The 21,137-nt window shown below is 35.9% G+C and overlaps 1 protein-coding gene across 1 annotated transcript in view; it reads left to right on the forward strand.

The window, feature by feature from the left end:
• LOC149542147 (F-box family protein with WD40/YVTN repeat doamin) overlaps positions 1-20,134 on the forward strand; it is a 174,236-nt gene extending 154,102 nt beyond the window's left edge. Inside the window, exons 8-9 of the mRNA XM_089797181.1 lie at positions 186-270; positions 19,379-20,134. Of these exons, the coding sequence (XP_089653307.1) occupies positions 186-270; positions 19,379-19,736 (443 nt within the window). The 3' untranslated portion in view covers positions 19,737-20,134. The remainder of the gene's footprint in view (positions 1-185; positions 271-19,378) is intronic.
• The last annotated feature ends 1,003 nt before the right edge of the window (positions 20,135-21,137 follow it).

Raw genomic sequence — 21,137 nt, forward strand, 5'->3', positions numbered from 1 at the left:
CTACATAACCATTAGCTTGTGTAGATATATGCTATCTTATGAGTTCTTTGGTGGGGTTCTGTGGCATGTTCCTGAAAACGGTATAGCTTGTTTAATGTCATCTTTAAAAGAGTGAGAAAATAGTTATGCCTTATGTGGATATAATCTAAAGCAAAGTTATTAACATCCTGATTGAATCTGATCAGGTATTAGCTGTCTCTGGGTAAAACAAGGATTATATGAAGTTTTTGCAGGAACAACATCTGGCCATGCTTATTGTTGGGACCTTAGGTAAGGAACTTCAGAAATTTAATCATCTAAGATTGCTTCTCTCAAATGATCAAGACATTTATGGTTTTATCTTTTTGTGTTTTAGCTTATTTAGCAATTTATCTCTGACATTTGATTGTTAAACTTCATTATATCCTTCAAGTCACTTAGGGGTCAATTGTCACATTGAGTTATTCAGGTTTTATAGGGAGGTCTAATTATGTATTTGGTATCATAAAAGTGGTTCACTATAAGTTTTTTTCCCCAAATAATTACATTTATTTAATTGAAACTCTTTTTAGAATTAATAAACTATAAAAATGTGTGAAGATACTCTATTGATGGACTGGCATTGTACAACAGTTTGTATTAAATGAAAAATTTGGAAAAAAGTCATGCAATATTCTTAATTCAAAATAGTAAAAGCACAAGTGAGAATGAATATGTTAGAACTAGGAAAATAAATCTATTATAGATCTTAGAAACTTGTGAAATGTTATAGAAGTTTTTGGTAAAACATAAGTCGTGTTACACACATTGTAATAAAGAGGGATAATTCATTGTAAATTTCTGCAATGGCTAAATTTTATTAAAACATCCCTTAGTTGTGTAATCTCATGCGCATGAATGATGAATTTATTAATATGATGTACTTACTTCAATTTGTGAGATCTCATGCACGTGAATGATGGATTTATTATCATATACACACTTCAATCAAGGAATTGTATCTGCAAACCTTTGTGAATGGCAAATTTTATTGTTCTAAATATAAAATTTATTACTGAGTTTTAACCCTTTTTTGTAGCCTTGAGTCCGAAGGTTTGTAAATTGTGGGCAGAAAACAAACAATTCAAGATTTGTACTATGTTTGTTGGTTATGAGATGTATTTACTATTTGCTTCTTACTCTGCATGTCTCCCCCATTAATATTGAACATTGAACTGTATTTTACTTCATCAGTTATTGTTTGTACGTTTCAAAAGAAATCTTTACACAAGGAACTTAAATACTACAGGACTTTTTTATTTTCGTGCAATAGTTTAAGAAGTCCCAAATTATTCTGTAAATATTGTACTTAAAATTCATTTGGTTTTAGATAAGGGAGCCACCCCTCAAAACACAGGGAAGTCGTGCTGTTTTGGGTGTTTTTTCAACACTGTTAGTTGAAGTTGTCAGTGTATATTGGGCAACTCATTCACATTTTTCTCAGGACTGAGGCTATATTTTCAAGTGCTAACACTAAATTTTGTAGATCAGAGGAGAGAGCCCAGTCTAGCAGTTCATTTTATCGGTATCTCATACAATTTTAACACAATAACGACAGAATGCTTAAACACAGCAGCTCTGATATTAAAATGACAGGACAACAGATAAAGATGATGCTTTGATATTTGTATTGCCTTCACACTATTACAGAAATTACAATTATGGCTCAGAATTTTTTTTCAAGCTTTTATGGACTTGATTAAGTTTGAAAATGGATTTCTGATTGCTTAGATCGCTCAAATCATAGGATAAGACTCTAAGAGCACATTTTCTCAACTGAACAAGGCTAGGCATTTTATGAGTCTAAAATCCTAAAAAGTTGTTTGTCACTCAAGCTACCAATGCCCTAAAGGAGCTTACATTTCCCTATTTATAGGATTGAGAGGTCAAGTGATAGATAGACATTTTGGCAGGTGGCGGTACTAGATGGTGGTGTATGGAGCTTCTGGTGAGTGGCAAATGGATGGTACATATTATAATAATAATAATAAAAGTTCATTCAATCTTTTTAAATACCAATCATCATGAACATATATGCATTTTTTTATAGCTATTAATATTTCTCTAAGTCATTTTTGTGGAACTCAAGAAGTTAGAATGGCACACTTAACACCTGTAAATGGCCACAATGATATATTTTTTGAACAATTTTAGTTCTTGATGATAGAACTTAATGCAGTTAAGTTCACAACACAGATAAGTGCATGTGCTTTCTTAAGATGTTTATTTAGGGATTAGGTGACACCAGATATTTAATTACATCAGTTTTTCACAATCCATTACAGTTGTCAGTAATTTTTTCTGATAACGATTGTGTAGCATTTTTTTATCAATTTCTTGAGTTTTGATAAAAAAATGCTACACAATTGTTACCAGAAAAATTACTGACAACCAATTATTTTCTTTTACAGAACATTTTTAATTTACAGTGATAAGCATGCCAACAAAATTTTCAAATATTTTACATAATGCAAGATTTTGTCCACCATGTTGCTACACATGTCAATAATTGCACTATTCAAGGATGCACAATTTTCAATATTAGGTACCAAATGGATGCCAGTTGTGTTGTGCATTATCAAACTTGAGCAATAGGTGTAATACGATTCAACAAGAAGCTATGTATTATTGTGCCTGATGATCCATTCAAGTTGGCTGTTAAAAAAGTGGATTGTTAGGCAAAATATGTGTAGTAAGATATTAAATTTGGTGCAGTTTTAAAAGTAATTAATTTACATGACTACTTTACATGATGGACTCAAAGTAGCAATAAGCTTATTTATATATGGCACTCATAAGGAAAGCTTTTTGAAATATCTCTACGGTGAAAGATGATTCGGGCTTATTTATCTACCAAACTAGATGTTTGACAACAGACTCTTGTCTTTTTGATAATTTTGGAGATAACACTTGAATTCCTAGTGCCTGGTACTTTTGGATACATTCAAAAGTAAAAAGATAATAAAATAAATAATTATCCAAAATCTTTCTTTGCTATGCTTCAGGAAGCCCCTTGATATGGTATCGTTGAAGATTCATAATCTTTAGCAAGAGGTTTGTCATCTGAATCAAAACTGTCAAGGAAACGAACAGGCTTTATGTTTTGATAGATCCCCCTCCAGATTCTTAGGCCAATTTCTGATATTTTTGGTATTTGACTGTCTTTGACCATTGTTAGGATATGTCTAATTTTTTTGTTTGTTAAACAAGATTTAGAGAGTGCAAAACAGGGATGTATAGTGGACAGCCCTGTTGCAGACTTCTTTTCTATTGCCCATGGTTGAAGATTGGCTTCGAGTAGAGAGGAGACAAACTCTTGCTTTATCCTTTCCTTTTTCTGCCAAACCTTCTCATCCCAGGGTATATTTAATTAAAGCAAGTTCGACATAATGGATATTCCTCAAGCCTGCATCTGAAACAACATTTAACTCTCCTATCTGTAAAGATTCTGCAAATTCTGTATCCTTCGAGTCAGACTTCTACTTCAGTCCTTGATAGCTAAGAATGGTCTTATAATAATCTGAATATTGAGGAAGTTGACACTAATATATCTGATCCGAAATTATCTACTTATGCAATATATCAATATGATGATATTGCTTGAGGATATAACCTTAATTGTGTAATATGTGAAGAACACTGAACTTCTATAATGCCGATACAATAAGAACAATCAACCTTGATTGTATGGGAGTATTTCTGATATTAATTACAGGAAATTGATACTTAGAGGAGCAAACTGAATTGTTGTTGTTTCCTCTAACTGCACCGATAACCTCCCTATATATCCTTGCTAAAGGGCATGTTCCTCAAAGGGAAATATCCCTTCCTAAACTTGCATAAACTAATTTTCCTATAAGCCGGCTCCTAAGGAGAATATATAATCTAATGCCAGCCTAATGATATATTAGGGTAAGAAGGTCTAGTGCGGTCTGCTCTTTCAGACCTGTATATTATCAAGTTAAATACTCAACACTCTCTTAACCTGATAATCATACAGAGAGATATTATATCTAGCAACATCAATACAGATGAATAAGCAAGAATTAATACTCTATATCTGTCTGAATCTTCTTAGTATGTGTAATCATAGAACATATGATACAATGTCATATTACTAACTTGTGATATGACAAATCACTGCTACTAGTGATAATATACAGGATAAATCTAAAGAGTAATTTAATCTCTTCATTTATCCAAGTTGTGATTCATAGAAACTGGTATTTCTATATCACAACAAGATCCTGGGTTTAAGATCTACTAGAATACAGGATAAACCCAGAGAATACTAAGATTCTTCCTTTATCCAATTTGTGACTTTGTAAGGACCCTTACCAATAGGCCACTAATAACCACTAATACTAAACTGTGGAATTTCGTCAAACACTTGGCATGCAGATTAAATACACTGCTGAAAGTAAAATGCTGAATAAAGGAAATTGTTGAGCAACAAATCTACTTAAATAACTGATGTAAAATAGTGCCAATATATTCATTCAATGATAACCATATGCTTTTACATATGTTATGCAGTTTTCAACTCAAGGCATTACATACAAACAAACGCTTACTGGCTGATTACAATTGAGAATTTCTTGCAATACAAATTGAAATGAAAAAACTTGGATTGAGCAAATGCTGGAGATTGAATGATGAAAATGCAACTTCAAACTGCCCTCCAATTTGCTAACCGTGTGACTTGCAGGTATAGCCGTACATGTACAGCTCTTGGAAAAAATCAATGCTGGGCTGAAAGGTGCTGAAAATGATATAGAAATAATCGCCAGTCTCCAAGGAAAATTCTCTCAGAAAATAAAAATCAAACTCCTAGCTAATAGTGAGATATGAGCAAAAATGTATATCCAGGCTGAAAATCGAACCCTGCTGAAAATGCGAAAATAAACTCTACTTGAAGTAGCTGAATACCACTTCCAAAGTGCAACCCTTCAAAGGATATTTCACCTCCTCAGTTATGCAAATCCTTAGGAGACTCCATTCCCAAAGATCAAATGACAATCTGCAGACCAAGATGGCGCCACAAATGCTCAAAGAGAAAAGTAGTGTACTCAAAAATTGGGATGTCCAAATGAGAGGCCAAGCACTCTATTTATGCACTTTTCTAAGAAGCCTCTAAGAACTTCTAGAAGTATCCATAAAATATTTTTTAATGAAATCCTTTCATAATGCACTTTTATATTAAAGTAAATAAAATAAAAAGTGCAACTCAATTCAAAATTATAATATTTTGGCCCTGTATAACACATAAAAATATGATAAACCCCATCTCTCCAAGAGCAAATAAGACCATCCAATCCCCAAATAATCATCAGAATGACTCTCACCAAAACCATCTACCTACGAGAGTCCATAATAGGCAAGTTCATTGAAAAATAACATGTCACTAAAAAGGGGACATGACAGTTCGCCCCTCCTGAAATTGCTTGTCCTCAAGCAATCTCAAAACTGGATGTTGCAAAATATCTTCTCTCCCATGTGGCATCCTTCTTGGGTAAATCTCTCCACTTCACCAAGTACTCTCTGATAGTCCTCCTACGGAGCTGTCTCTCTTTGCTGTCAATGATGTACTTAGGAACAAAAATCAATTTCCCTTCATCATCCAATGGAGGAAGAACTGTTGAAGGCACAACATTGTGCACCCTGCTGTCTGTTGGAAGCTCGAGCTCATAAGCCATCTCACCAATCTGCTTGATAATCCTGATAGGGCCATAATATCTAGGCTTAAGCTTCTCTGACCCCCTCTTCCTAAGAGTAGACTGTCGGTAAGGCTGTAGCATGAGGTAAACTATGTCACCGACCTCAAAACTCCTCTTTGTCCTCTTCTGATCTACATACTGTTTATGCTGATTTTGTGCTCTGGGAATATTATCTCTGAGAGCATCAACAATGTCCTTGCTCTCCTGAAGCAAATCCCTAGCACGAGGAACTCTAACATCACTCATAAGTAAATCAACAAAGCTCGGTGCATTATAGCCATATAGTGCTCTGAAAGGGGTCATCTGAATAGACATGTGATAGGTAGTATTATAGCAATACTCACATACATAAATTCATCTAACCCATGCTTTCTGCTGACCAGCCACGTAGTTTCTCAAATATCCCTCCACCCACTTATTTACTATCTTTGTTTGCCCATCAGTCTGCAGGTGATAACTGGTGCTAGGTGTGAGTTCAGTGCCACATAAACAGAACACCTCCTGCCAAAAATGACTCAAGAACCTACTGTACCTATCACTCACTATGCTCTGGGGTATCCCATGTAGTTTGAAGATCTCCCTGAAAAAGACTTTAGCCACCTGCACTGCCGTGTAAGTAGTAGTGATGGGAAAGAAGTGCGCATACTTCGTCAACCTGTCTACTACCACATAGATGCAATCTCGCCCTTGGGCCTTAGGCAAGCCCGCAATGAAATCCATGGATATACACTCCCACTTCCTGTCAGGAATGGGAAGTGGCTGTATGAGCCCTGCTGGGAATGTGTGCTCTTGTTTGTTTTGCTGACAAACAAGACACTCTCTAACATACTGCAACACATTTTCCATGAGCCCCTTCCATGTGAACTACTCCCGTACCTACCTATATGTTTTGAAGTATCCAGGATGTCCAACTATAAGTGAATCATGAAGTGCTCTTATAACAATACGCTTCACTTTTGATCCTAGGATTAAGAATATCCTATTCTTGTAGATAATCAAATCATCTACAAGTGTATACCTGGTATCAACAACTGTCCCATCAACAATCCTGAATGCCCATGAATCTCTAGCATACTTAGCAATGATCAAGTGCCTCTAATCCTCTGATATCTAAATCATAGCACTAAGATGTGGTCTACATGACAATGCATCCGCTACCACATTCTGAGTCCCTTTCACATAGGAGATGTCAAAATCATAAGCTTGCAGTTTACTAACCCACTTTTGCTGCCTGCCATTGAGATCTCTCTGTCCAAGGAAATGTCTCAAACTATTGTGGTGAGTTTTAATGCAAAACTTACCACCCACCAAATACTGCTTGAATTTAGCCAATGCATGCATAATAGCCAACATCTCCTTGTCATATATACTAAATGATCTCTTTGACCCAGGGAGCTTCCCGCTCTTAAATGCAATTAGGTGCTTGTCTTGCATCAGAACATCACCAATACCCTCTCCAGATGCATCACATTGAAGCTCAAATGGCTTCGAGAAGTCGGGCAATGCTAACATAGGACATGTAGTCATGATCTCCTTGAATCTCTCAAAGCAAGCTTGTGTCTCAGGTGTCCAAACAAAGGCTCCCTTCTTTAGCAAATTTGTCATAGGAGTTGCATGACGTGAATACGCACTGGCAAATCTGCGGTAGAAACCACACAACCCAAGAAACCCTCTCAACTGTGTCAGGTTCTCTGGAGGAGGCCAATCCACAATAGCACGGATCTTATTAGGATCCATCCTTACTCCCTCTGCACTAATGATGTGACCCAAATACAATAGCTCTGTCATGCCCAAATCACATTTGGACTCCTTGGCGTACAAGGACTCCGACTGTAGGATTCCCAAAATTGTCTCCAAGTGCTCCTGCCAAGTCCTACTGTAAATCAGAATATCATCAAAGAAGACTAACACATACTTCCTCAACTGGTGACGGAAGACCCTGTTCATGGTGGATTGAAAAGTAGCTGGCGCATTGGCCAACCCAAATGGCATGACCACAAACTCAAAGTGCCCACAATGACATCTGAAGGCAGTCTTCTCAATATCCTGCTCTCTAACTCTGATCTGATGGTAGTCGGATCTCAAATCAGTCTTCGTGAAGTAACATGCACAGTGAAGCTCATCAATCAACTCATCAATCCATGGAATGGGATACCTGTTATTGATTGTCCTTTTGTTCAACACCATGTGATCAATGCACATCCTCAATGTACCATCCTTTTTCTTCACCATAACAACCGAAGAAGCAAAAGGAGACTTGCTAGGTCTGATGTGACCCATCGCGAGAAGCTCCTTGATGGTTTTCTCGATCTTATCCTTGAGTCTCGTAGGATGTCTGTACGGTGTAATCATCACAAGTTTAGCACCCTCCTCCAACTCAATGATGTGCTCAATACCTTTGTTTGGTGGTTTGCCAGGTGGAATGTCATTGAAGACTCTGTCATACTTCACTCTCAACCTCTATATGTCTGGATGATACTTTGTCTTATGTTGTCCCTCCTATGTAGGCATGAGAGTACATACGACTGCCCATTCAATGTCATAATGTCTGGCTAACCTCTACAGTCGTCTGAAGGAAATAGTCCTAATGTCTCCATTCTTGATGGCTCTCAAAATGTGTTGCTTCCCATCCACTTCAAACTTAATCTCCATGTCCTTCAATTTGAAGGTGACCTCTTCCAATGAGTGCAACCACTCCATCCCAAGAACAATATCCAGATCACCCATGTTGACAACATGGTAGTTCGCCTTGAACTCATAGTTGTTCAGGCGTAAGGGCAAATTTCTAACCATCCTGTTACACTTAAGAGTATAACCATCAGCAACCTGTACTCGCAGTCCCTCAAACTCCTCAGTCATAACACAATGACGCTCAACAAAACGTGAATCAATGAAATTGTGTGTAGCACCTATATCAACCAAAATAATAACTCTTTGCCTTGCTAGAACACCATGCAATCTAAAAGATCCTGTTGAATGCTAGACAAGCGTGCCTCTTGGAAGTGCAACTCGGGCTCCTCCTTAGTCTTTGGAGTTTCTACTTCTGCCTCGGGCTCTACATCACTATGATCAATCTCATGTCCAGAATTATCAGAATCTCAATCCTCGTAGTAAGCCCACATAACCTTGTTAGCCTTCTTCTTAGGCCTCATAGGACAATCATAATTTCTGTCATAGGGACCCTTGCAGTAAAAACATAGCTTCTTTCTACGCAAATGATTCAGTGTCTCCATATCCAATGGTGCAGTAGACTTACCCTTGGTATCTCCCTTTTTGCCTTTGTTTTTATCAAACTTCTTATTGTCCTTGAATGAAGAAGTGCTCCTAGAGGTGAACCTGCTGGAGGGTGCAGTGAGCTCCATGCTCTGTGCCTTCCTCATAGCCTCCTGCAATGAAGGGGGGTCAAATGCCTTGATCCACCCCTTTAGAGTTTCAGACAACCCCTCTGTGAATAGTATAACCAACCTCCTCTCAGACACATCCTGCACCATCACCGAAAATCTCTAAAACTCACTAATGTAGACCTCCAAACTGCCTGTCTGTCTCAGCTGTGCAAGATCACGGAAGAAGACCTCCGGGTCTTTCTTATCAAAGCGCTATACCAATCTATCCACAAAATCCTGATAGGATGTCACCTGATTAAGCTGCAATATAACCACACCATGTGACCACCAATCATGTGTTGTGCTCTCTAAATGCAAAGTGGCATACTTGATAGCATCCATCTCTGACATAGGCCTCAATGCTAGGAATTTATCTAACTTATGGATTCAAGTTTGTGCTGTCATCTATCCATTGTCGTCGAAAGATGGTAAGGTGAGCTTGCTAGCAACTCGCTGCAACTCGCTGTCCTAACCTCCTTTAGGCCTCCAGTTCTGCCTGCAACTCCTCATGTGCTCTCTTCTCTGACTCAGGTAGCAATCAAAATTCAGCAACTCACAAACATGTGGAGGAAGTGCTTGCCATTTTGCATCTACAGCTTGAAGATCATCCTGAAAGTCCTCTGGGATATAATCCTCTACTGCCTCCTAGGTCGCCTCTCTAAGGAATGTAGGACGTGTAGGCCTGTTTGTAGTCCATGACCTGTGCCTAGGAGCACCCTATGAACCTGCTACACTCCTGTTATTCTGCTCTAGTGTCCCCCTATCATGTTCCTGATTACGTCTGTCTTGTGGATTCATGCACTCAACCATGGTGGTGAGTGCCTACAAAGCCTGAGCCATCCGCTCTTGTCCTGTAACCATTGCTCTAAAAAATTCCCTTGTTTCCTAATCCTCAATCCTATTGTCTCTTGGTGGGCTATGTTCTTGTTTGTCACCCATGGTGTCTGACTGTCTGTCAAAATCTTGTTCACTGTCAAACAAAGTTTGCTTGCAAGAGTAAAATCTGTGAGAGCCAACCCCAAGTGGCTGCATGTGATTGCTAAACCCTCACGATGGCAGGATCTAGCTCTGATACCACTGTAATGACCCTTACCAATAGGCCACTAATAACCACTAATACTAAACTGTGGAATTTCCTCAAACACTTGGCATGTAGACTAAATACATTGCTGAAAGTAAAATGCTGAATAAAAGAAATTGTTGAGCAACAAATTTACTCAAATAATTGATGTAAAATAGTGCCAATATATTCATTCAATGATAACCAAATGGTTTTACATATGTTATGCGGTTTTCAACTCAAGGCATTACAATATGGCTCATTGCAAACAAACCCTTACTGGCTGAATACAACTGAGAATTTCTTGCAATACAAACTGAAATGAAAAAACTTAGATTGAGCAAATGCTGGAGACTGAATGCTAAAGACGAAATGATGAAAATGCAACTCCAAACTGCCCTCCAATTTGCTGACCATATGGCTTGCAGGTACAACCATACATGTACGAACTGGTACAACTCCTAGCAAAAATCAATGCTGGGCTGAAAGGTGCTGAAAATGATATAGAAATAATCGCTAGGCTCCAAGGAAAATTCTCTTAGAAAATAAAAATCAAACTCCCAGCCAATAGTGAGATATGAGCAAAAATGTATGTCCAGGCTGAAAATCGAACCCTGCTGAAAATGCGAAAATAAGCTCTACTTGAAGTAGCTAAATACCACTTCCAAAGTGCAACCCTTCAAAAGATATTTCACCTCCTCAGTTATGCAAATCCTTAGGAGACTCCATTCCCAAAGATCAAATGACAATCTGCAGACCAAGATGGCACCACAAATGCTCAAAGAGAAAAGTAGTGTACTCAAAACTTGGGATGTCCAAATGAGAGGCCAAACACTCTATTTATCTATGTTATTCAAGGACGCGTTTCCACCCCTAAACCTGAAGTTTCGAAAATGGGGACGGTTTCGGGGACGGGGGGACGGCAGGGAACGTTTCTCAGACATCCCCACTTGGAGAAGAAAACAGGAAACGCGTCCCCGAAACTTCGGAAACGGTCAACGAGTTTCCGAACCACGTTGACCATTTTGGGGACTATTTTTCCGTTTCCTAACGTCCCGGGGACTGCATAAAAAGTTTCCTATTAAAATTTATTAAACTCAAAAAAACCATTAAAAAAATGATTTTCCAGTCATCTGCAGGCCCGAACATGTAGAAGTCAATTTTTTTATAAAATATATTAGAAAATGAATGATTAGGGGCAACTATCATACCATCTTTGTTTTCATTTTGAAGCTCAGGATGATAGTGATAGTGACTTTGATATGGATGATTAGGGGCAGCTGCCTTAGTATCTTTTGTTTTCATTTTGATTTTGATGTTTCAGACTTGGAGTGTTCTGTCTTGACATTATAATATTATATGATCATTGATACACTATAGTTGATACTTCAATAGTTTAAAACTTTAAAGTTTGAGTCTTTATCTATTCAATGTTTCCATTTTATTGAGAGTTGATTTTTTCATTCTCTTATTTGACTCATTTCATTATGTGCTAATAGTATCTTAAGTACTTAAATGATGATTGAAAATGATGCTATTTAGAATTTTCTACGATGATTTGATTAGATGCTGATTGCTATGCTCTATGATCATTGATGAATCATTATTTGATGAATGAAATTGATAATTTTAACTATGTTGCTATGATGAATGTAGAATTGATGAATATATTTGAAAATTCAGATATATATATATATATATATATAGCCGTCCCTTGCCATCCCCTATTTCGGCAAAAAAAAAAATCGTCCCAGAAACCCGTTTCCCCGTCCCCCCATCTCGGAAACTTGGGGTAACATAGCTATTTATGCACTTTTCTAAGAAGCCTCTAAGAACTTCTAGAAGTATCCATAAAATATTTTTTAATGAAATCCCTTTATAATGCACTTTTATATTAAAGTAAATAAAATAAAAAGTGCAACTCAATTCAACATTATAATATTTTGGCCTCGTATAACACATAAAAATATGATAAACCCCATCTCTCCAAGAGAAAATAAGACCATCCAATCGCCAAATAATCATCAAAATGACTCTCTCACTAAAACCATCTACCTACGAGAGTCCATAATAGGCAAATTCACTGAAAAATAACATGTCACTAAAAAGGGGACATGATAGACTTATGAACACAGCAATGTCAATATCACAATACGATCTAAAACTCATCTAGATCTTATAATAAAACTCTATTGTTTAGTACATTATTGAAGAGATCGTCATCTCTCATAATGCCTTTTATACAAGTGTTCATTATTTCAGAGATTGTCACCTCTTTAAATAATGAATACAAATGGTGGAGCCCATAATAGTCAATCGCCTGACAAAATAAAATTATTTTATTAATAATTAAAAGAGTACAAATAGATTACAACTCAACCATACCAAGTCTCCTCCTAAACTGTTCTATCTTTACTCTAGATAGAGGTTTGGTGAGTATGTCTGCTATCTGATCTGCAATGCAAATGTATTCTAATTTTACAGAATTCCTGTCTACCATATCTCTTACATAATGGTAAGGCAATTCAATATAATTGGACTTGTCATGGAAAATTGGATTCACTAAAAGCTTGATGGAGCTCTGATTATCACAATGAATAATCATAGGATTCATGGCTTGCCCAAATAACCCTACAAGTAACTTCCTTAGCGAGACTGCTTTTGGAGTGGCCATCGCTGCTGCAATGTATTCGGCTTCTATGGAGCTCTACGCTACTGAAGACTGCTTTTTGCATATCCAAGATATCATAGTTGATCCCAAACTGAAACATCCTAGAGTACTTTTTCTGTCTTTAACACTTCCATCCCAATCTGAGTCACTGAATCCATGCAAATCTAAATCAACCTTCTCATATTTGAGTCAAAAATTTAGAGTGCCTTGTAAGTATCTCATAATGTGGTTAACCGCAACTAGGTGAATCTCCTTTGGTTCAAATATAAACTGACTTAAGGCATTAACTGCATAGCAAATATCCAGTCTTGTATTTACTAAGTACATAAGGGACCGAATCATCTGTCTATAGAGAGTAGAATCTATGGAAGGTGATTCTACTGTTGCTTCCTTAAGTTTATGTAGATTACAACTCAACCATACTAGTACAAATAGATTACAACTCAACCATACCAAGTCTCCTCCTGAACTGTTCTATCTTTACTCTAGATAGAGGTTTGGTGAGTATGTCTGCTATCTGATCTGCAATGCAAATGTATTCTAATTTTACAGAATTCCTGTCTACCATATCTCTTACATAATGGTAAGGCATTTCAATATAATTGGACTTGTCATGGAAAACTGGATTCACTAAAAGCTTGATGGAGCTTTGATTATCACAATGAATAATCATAAGATTCATGGCTTGCCCAAATAACCCTATAAGTAACTTCCTTAGCTAGACTGCTTTTGGAGTGGCCATCGCTGCTGCAATGTATTCGGCTTCTATGGAGCTCTACACTACTGAAGACTGCTTTTTGCATATCCAAGATATCATAGCCGATCCCAAACTGAAACATCCTAGAGTACTTTTTCTGTCTTTAACACTTCCATCCCATTCTGAGTCGCTGAATCCATGCAAATCTAAATCAACCTTCTCATATTTGAGTCAAAAATTTAGAGTGCCTTGTAAGTATCTCATAATGTGGTTAACCGCAACTAGGTGAATCTCCTTTGGTTCACACATAAACTGACTTAAGGCATTAACTGCATAGCAAATATCCAGTCTTGTATTTACTAAGTACATAAGGGACCCAATCATTTGTCTATAGAGAGTAGAATCTATGGAAGGTGATTCTGCTGCTGCTTCTTTAAGTTTATGTAGATTAGTCTCCATTGGAGAAGACATAGGTTTGCAATTCCATATTAGCAAATATCTTTAAAATGTCTGATGTATACTTCCCTTGATTAAGTATGATACTATCAAAATTCTGTTGTACTTCCAGTCCTAGGAAGTAATGAAGGAGTCCCTAATCTTTCATCTCGAATTATCTAGTTAGATCTTTCTTGCACTAATCTATGAGATGATCATCACCTGTTATTAGTAAATCATTGACATATAGTATCAAAATTACTATATCATCGTTATCTCTTTTATAATATAAATTTGGATCAGCTTCATTCTTGGAGAATCCTAGGTTGGTGAGATACTTATCAATTTTTTCATACTAGGCCTTAGGAGCCTGTTTAAACCTATAGAGATTTTTCTTGAGCCTGCAAACAAAAGCGTTAGGATCATGAGTTTTAAATCCTTCAGGTTGCTCCAAATGTATTTCAGAAATTTTTCTATTTAGGAATGTTGTTTTTACATCCATCTGATGTACCTTCCATCCCTTTGATGCGACAATTGTTAAGACTGCTCTTACGGAGGTATATCTGGCAACAAGAGCAAAGGTTTCTTCATAATCAATCCCTTCTTTCTGAGAAAATCCTCTGGCTACAAATCTGGCTTTATACTTCTCATTACTACCATCAACAGCATGTTTTATTTTAATTTTTAAATATCCACTTGGAAGAAACAATAGATTTTCCTTTAGGTCTTGGAACAATTTCCCAAACATCATTTTTTATAATAGATTGGTATTCTTCTGTAATAGCTTCTTTCCAAGATGTATGTTTAATAGCATCAAAAGGATTGGTTGGTTCTGTTTTGGATAAATCACCCATGTTTGCGGAATAACTAGAGAATCTTTTAGGTCTTTTGCTTTCTCTGACTATTCTGGAAGGTGCAGCAAAGTCTTGAGCTGCTTGAATGGTTTTAATGGCCCAAAGTGGTCTTTTTTTTGAATTTTCTTATTTTGAATTTCATCTTCGATTTATTCTAAGTTCTCCCTTTAGGACCTAGATTCACTATTTCTTTCAGAACTAGAGAAAGGAGAAGTTTTATTAGAACTTATGGCTCTTTTGAATGCAAGATCTTCTTCAAAGATTACATCCCTACTAAGTTCAATAGTTTTATGTTTAGGTATGAAAATCCTGTATGCCTTGATGTTTCACTATACCTTACAAAAATACCTTTACTCCCAGAGGGTTCTAACTTGGTTATCTTTTCTTTTGGAACATTGATATATACAGGACACCCAAAAATTCTAAGATGATTTATATTGGGTTTTACTTTAGTAAATACTTCTTTAGGAGTTTTATCTTTTAGATAAGAGTGAGGGCTTCTGTTTTGAATATATATAGCAGTACAAGAGGCTTCTGGCCAAAAATAATATTCTAGATTTTGATAAAAAATCATAGCCCTAGCAACGTCTATAATTGTCCTATGCTTTCTTTCTTCCACCCTTTTTTGTTCTGGATTATAAGGAACAGTGTACTCCCTCTTAATCTCTGATTCGTCCTATGCTTTCTTTCTTCCACCTTTTTTTGTTTTGGATTATAAGGAACAATGTACTCCCTCTTAATCTCTGATTCTTTACAAAACCTTTTAAACAAGTCTGAGGTATATTCTCCTCCGTTATCAATTCTAAGGGTTTTAATTTTATGCCTTGAAAAGTTTTTAGTTAATGTTTTGAATTTTTTAAATCTTTGTAGGATTTCTTCTGATTCTTTGCATTTAAAAGAATAAATCCATGTTTTCCTAGAGAAGTCATCTATGAACAAGATATAATACCAGAATCCTTCAAGAGAAGGAACAAACATAGGTCCACATAAATCTGAATGAATTATTTCTAGTACATTATTGGTTTTTCTAGTACTATCATGAAATGAACTTCTAGTGTTCTTACCCAGAGCACACCCGTTGCAAATACTTGAGTGGTCTTTATTAAGTTTAGGTATTCCAGGAACCATCTTCTCCATAGTTGATAGAGTTTTGAAATTTAGATGTCCTAATCTTCTGTGCCATATTTCATTTATATCTGCGGCTTCATGAGCTAAGGCTTGAATAGATCAGCTAGATCCTGTGTTCAATTTATACAAATATCCTTTTCTCTGACCAATTAACTTTACTTTCTTGATGGAGGAGTTCTTTGCCCAAGTTAATACTTTGCCATCCATGAATGCAACATTATGCCCATCATCTTCAAGTGCTGTAATTGAGATTAGATTTCTTTTAATTCTCGGTACATAGAGTACACGTTTGAGAAGAAGAGTATATCCTGATTTTAGTTTCAAAGTACAATTTCCAATTCCTTCAATGGAGTGTGCTGAATTATCACCAATGGTAATTTCACCATTAACCTTCTCTGATAAAGAATCTAGTGCTTCTTTGTATCCCTTTATATGTCTAGAAGACCCACTATCAATTACCCATGCTTTATTTGAAATTTCATTTGATAGTGAGGAATACAAAACATGGTTTTCAAGATCATAAGTATCTTCTTCCCTAATAACATTTGTACAATTTGCTTGTTGTTTGGAATTTTTAGAACAATTAGATCTGTAGTGTCCAAATTTTTCACATTTGAAACACTTTATTTTAGCTAGATCTTTCTTGGGTTTTCCATTCTTTTGATTTCCCTTTTTCTTCTTGAAATGCTTGTTCTTGCCCTTATAGGAGTTTGTATTAAGAACATGTAGTTCTTCATCTTCTATTTCTGGTTACCTTCCTTCCTTTAGCTCTCTGGATTCCTCTTGAAGGCAATCATTCTTAAGTCTGTTAAAGTCCAAGAGATTCTCTGGCACTTATTCCTTGTGCAAATGTCTCCCATGAATCTGGCAATCCATCTATAGCCATTAGTGTTAATTCTGTGTCACTAATAGTGGTTCCTATACTTGATAGTTCATCTCTAATGTCGAGAACTCTTAGGAAGTAAGAATTTATTGATTCTCCTTTCTTTATCTGAATGTGATTCAGTTGCCTTTTCAGTGCAAGAACCCTAGTTGCATTGTTTACTTCATATGCATTTCGTAATGCATTTATCATATCAAAGGCAGTTTGATGTTTTGTAAGCATAGGTACAATATCATTTTTTACTCCATCTAAGATGATTTGAATGGCTTTTCTATTTCCTTTGCTCCAGATAGATTTATGAGGTTCAATTGATAGTTGTTTAGATACTTTGTCAACAAATTGCCTTGCATCATTCTCTTCAAGAATCATCATGATTTTGAATTTCCAGGCCTCAAAGTGTTCTTTCCCATCAAATTTGTCCTTGGGTCTGATTGTGTATGCCATTGAAGATAGGAGATAGTTGTTAGATATATATGAAGTCTGATAACTGAATTTTGTAGAGCCTAGGTTTGACTACCAAAGCTCTAATACCATGTAAAGATTCTGCAAATTTTGTATCCTTTGAGTCAGACTTTTACTTCAGTCCTTGATAGCTAAGAATGGTCTTCTAATAATCTGAATATTGAGGAAGTTGACACTTATATATCTGATCCGAAATTATCTACTTCTGCAATATATAAGTATGATGATATCGCTTGAGGATATAACCTTAATTGTGTAATATGTGAAGAACACCGAACTTCTATAATGCTGATACAATAAAGAACACTCAACCTTGATTGAATCTGAGTATTTCTGATATTAATTACAGGATATTGATACTTAGAGTAGCAGACTGAATTGTTGCTGTGTGTCCTCTATCTGCACTGATAACCTCCCTATATATCCTTGCTAAAGGGTATGTCCTATAAAGGGACATATCCCTTCCTAAATTGGCATAAACTAATTTTCCTATAAGTCGGCGATCTGAAATATAAGCATAATAACATCTAACTAACAATGTGTTAAGAGTAGTTAAGGATTATAATGTTACTTCTTGAGAAGTCACCAGCTCCTAAGGAGAATATATAATCTAATGCCAGCCTAATGATATATTAGGGTAAGAAGGTCTAGTGCGGTCTGCACTTTCAGACCTGTATATTATCAGGTTAAATACTTAACACTATCAGCCTTTGACCCTTTTACATTTTTATGCTGCACACAAACAATTTATAGAGAAGTTCAGCACTGCATCTTTTTGGTAGCTGCATCCTACATAATGAAGAGCGGTGAGCCAATCGTTATTCAAATACCCTCTACTGCATACACACCGGAGATGTCATCTCTCTTTCTTCCTCTGCACCAAGGACATGAACAAAAGAACCAATTAGGTGCTGAGGAGGTTTTGTATCAAGTGAATTAAGAGATGATATTTCCTCAATTGGCCACTCCATAGCACAAAACTTACCTTGGTGGAAAGGGACTAAGCTATCCGCTACTCTGCTGCTGTTCCTATAACTCTGTAAATTGATTATATTCTTTAAGTGGCTTTCTGTATATTTTACTTGGTAATTTTTGATTATCTGATCTTTAATTGAATCCTTTTTATATTCTTTCAATGGCGGAGAAAGAATTTATGTACACTTAATGATTTAGAGAGACTCTCTCCAGCTTGCTACAATTTATTGTTTTTGCTAGTTTCAGACCTAGAAGTGCTACCATCTTTGCTTCATTGTTTGTTTTTATACCTACATGGAAAGACCCTCTTTTTAGAAAGTCACTCAAATCTGCTCTTAGCACCACTCTTGCTCCTTCCGGGCATGGATTTCCCTCTGCCTCTATGTTTGATGTCATATGGAGGTTCAATTTTTTAATTATTTCACTCTTTTTAAGGATATGTTAATGAGTAAAGGTAAATTTGAGTAACTATTCTGTTACATTGTGACATTGCTATCAGGATTCAACTGTGTAGTTTTTGTAGTTTTTTTAAGTCAAACTCATTGACCCATATTTCAAACTCTATTCATTTACATTTGAATGAACGATAGCACCATTTGAGGGAACATTTTGCATTTTGCCTGTGTATTCAATAGTTGTACAATAATTGTTATTAACTATGTTTTTAATAGTCATTCAGAGATTTGAATTACAGATGTAGAATATACAGAGTTTTTAAAGTTAATAAAATAATAAAAATTAAAAAAAATTGATGGATACTTTTGGGGAATTTCAACCTTACTATTGAGTGAGATATTAAATGGACTTGATTAAATAGCACATTACTTATAGAAATCTCTTAGTCTTTGAACAAGGCACCTTTCAGATGCATCAACTGCACAGTTGTGAAAAATTTGTAATTGGACTACACTACTTGTTTCGTGTATGTTTAATTTCCATAAAACTGAGTCTAAGCTAAGCTAATCTGATAATACAATGTAGATTTTCACAAGGAATCACATTACTTGTGATGATGGTTGTAATGAAAAATATGTTTTTGTTTGTTATATATGATTATGATTATTGAAATTTCAAATTTGCTTTGTTTTGGTTCAGAACCCACAAGCAACTTTGGGAGATGAGAGTGAGTTCCAATGAGATATATTCTATTCATTCTCTAGCAATTGATTCAACTACACTAGCAATGGGGGGTATTGATGGCATTTTACGAATAATTGATGCTAAAAGTGGTGAGATCATTTCCAGCTATGTACCAGCTGCCAACATGGTCGGTATTTCTGGTGGGTTAGTTGCCAAGTGTGCAGCCAGTAAAGTTAGTTCCCCAATAGATACGATACCAAGGAGTATACGGCGTCCTATTACATGTGTTGCTGTGGGGTTGAACAAAATAGTAACCACACATAATGACAAGAATATCATGTTATGGACCTTCCAAAGGACAAAAGTTAAATAGCAGTTATGCCAATTTCTTGGTAGAATGGAACCACTGATGTAGAACCCAATTTTTATATGCTTGGCAAAGGCCAGGGAGAAGTTCCAACTCATGTCAGGACTAATACGAATGAAAATCCTGGCACCAAATGAATCTGTAAATCTGTTTGTACTCATTTATACTATATGAAATGTATGGCAAAGTGGAACATTTGAATCAGGCACTACCAGAGCTTTCATTGGATTTGTCATTTAATATTTTGACTACTCCAAATTGGACAATGTCATCTTGCTGGGTGGGTTCGTTTAGCCAGTTTGAATTCCAAATTTTGTACTGCTCAGCATAAATAAATGTTGCTAGCAGTGAATGTTGTAAATGTTTATTTGAATTAATTCATGAGTTTATTCTCGTTTATACTATATTATATCTGCAACTACTGATCCTGATTGTACCTTTATATAATAAGGTTTCTCTTGGGTTAGCTTGACATGAGATTTTGATTATTCTCATTGCAAAAATGTAGCATCAGTCTCCTATATGCATTTTTGCACTCGATTTATTGATATCATCACTTGCAAACTATAACAAGGAAAATTTAATTGGATTCCGCAGAAGGTTCTTTTAATAAGTTTTATTAAGAACCGTGATTTCTCCCAAAATTGACAAGCAATGTGGATTTTCTGAAATCAGCTTACAAGTGATTGTAAAAAATAAAAAATAACTATGCTTTGTATTAGACAATTTCCGACCAATTCTTTTTGTCCTAAATAAGGAGGTGCAAACTGGTTCTCAATTTATGATAAAGTTCTGCATTCAGAATCTTATACCCTAGTTATCTGTAAGAATACGATAAAAACTTTGAAGTTATATTGAAGTCTGCATGTGTAACTTTAAAAAATGTAAATCATTTTCCTGTAAGATTGCTCAAGGTTGTATGCTAGAAAATCCATATAATAAAAGTGTACACATATGGATTCCTTAATATCAAGTCTAGCACTTCTTAACATTACTAATGATTAGGAGGTATCCTACAACCCTAGAGCTTTCCCTAGAGGTTTAAGGTACTAAATCCACACACACATATATTCCAAAAAATATTACTAAAACACATGGTAGAAAAAGAATAACTCAAATAGAACAAGATATATATATATATATATACACCAAAACATATTGTACAACATAATTACATTAAATTGACTAGTTTTCAGGACATCCAATGCTAATTATATAAATAGGCCATCAAAGGGTCATTACATCATATGAAACATAAACTGATACTATGCATCATTTCGGCTTCCTTAGACTAGGATTGCAATCCACTTGCTATGCTTGAGATGAGAATGAGGTTGTGGTGCTTTTTCCATCCAACCATAAAGTTAGTGCCTCTAGTGCTCAACATGAATATGTGAGTGCATGCTC

The sequence above is a fragment of the Cupressus sempervirens genome, chromosome 8, assembly GCF_028749045.1.
Source record: "Cupressus sempervirens isolate cs-2001-9-10 chromosome 8, ASM2874904v1, whole genome shotgun sequence".
Classification (NCBI taxonomy): Eukaryota; Viridiplantae; Streptophyta; class Pinopsida; order Cupressales; family Cupressaceae; genus Cupressus; species Cupressus sempervirens.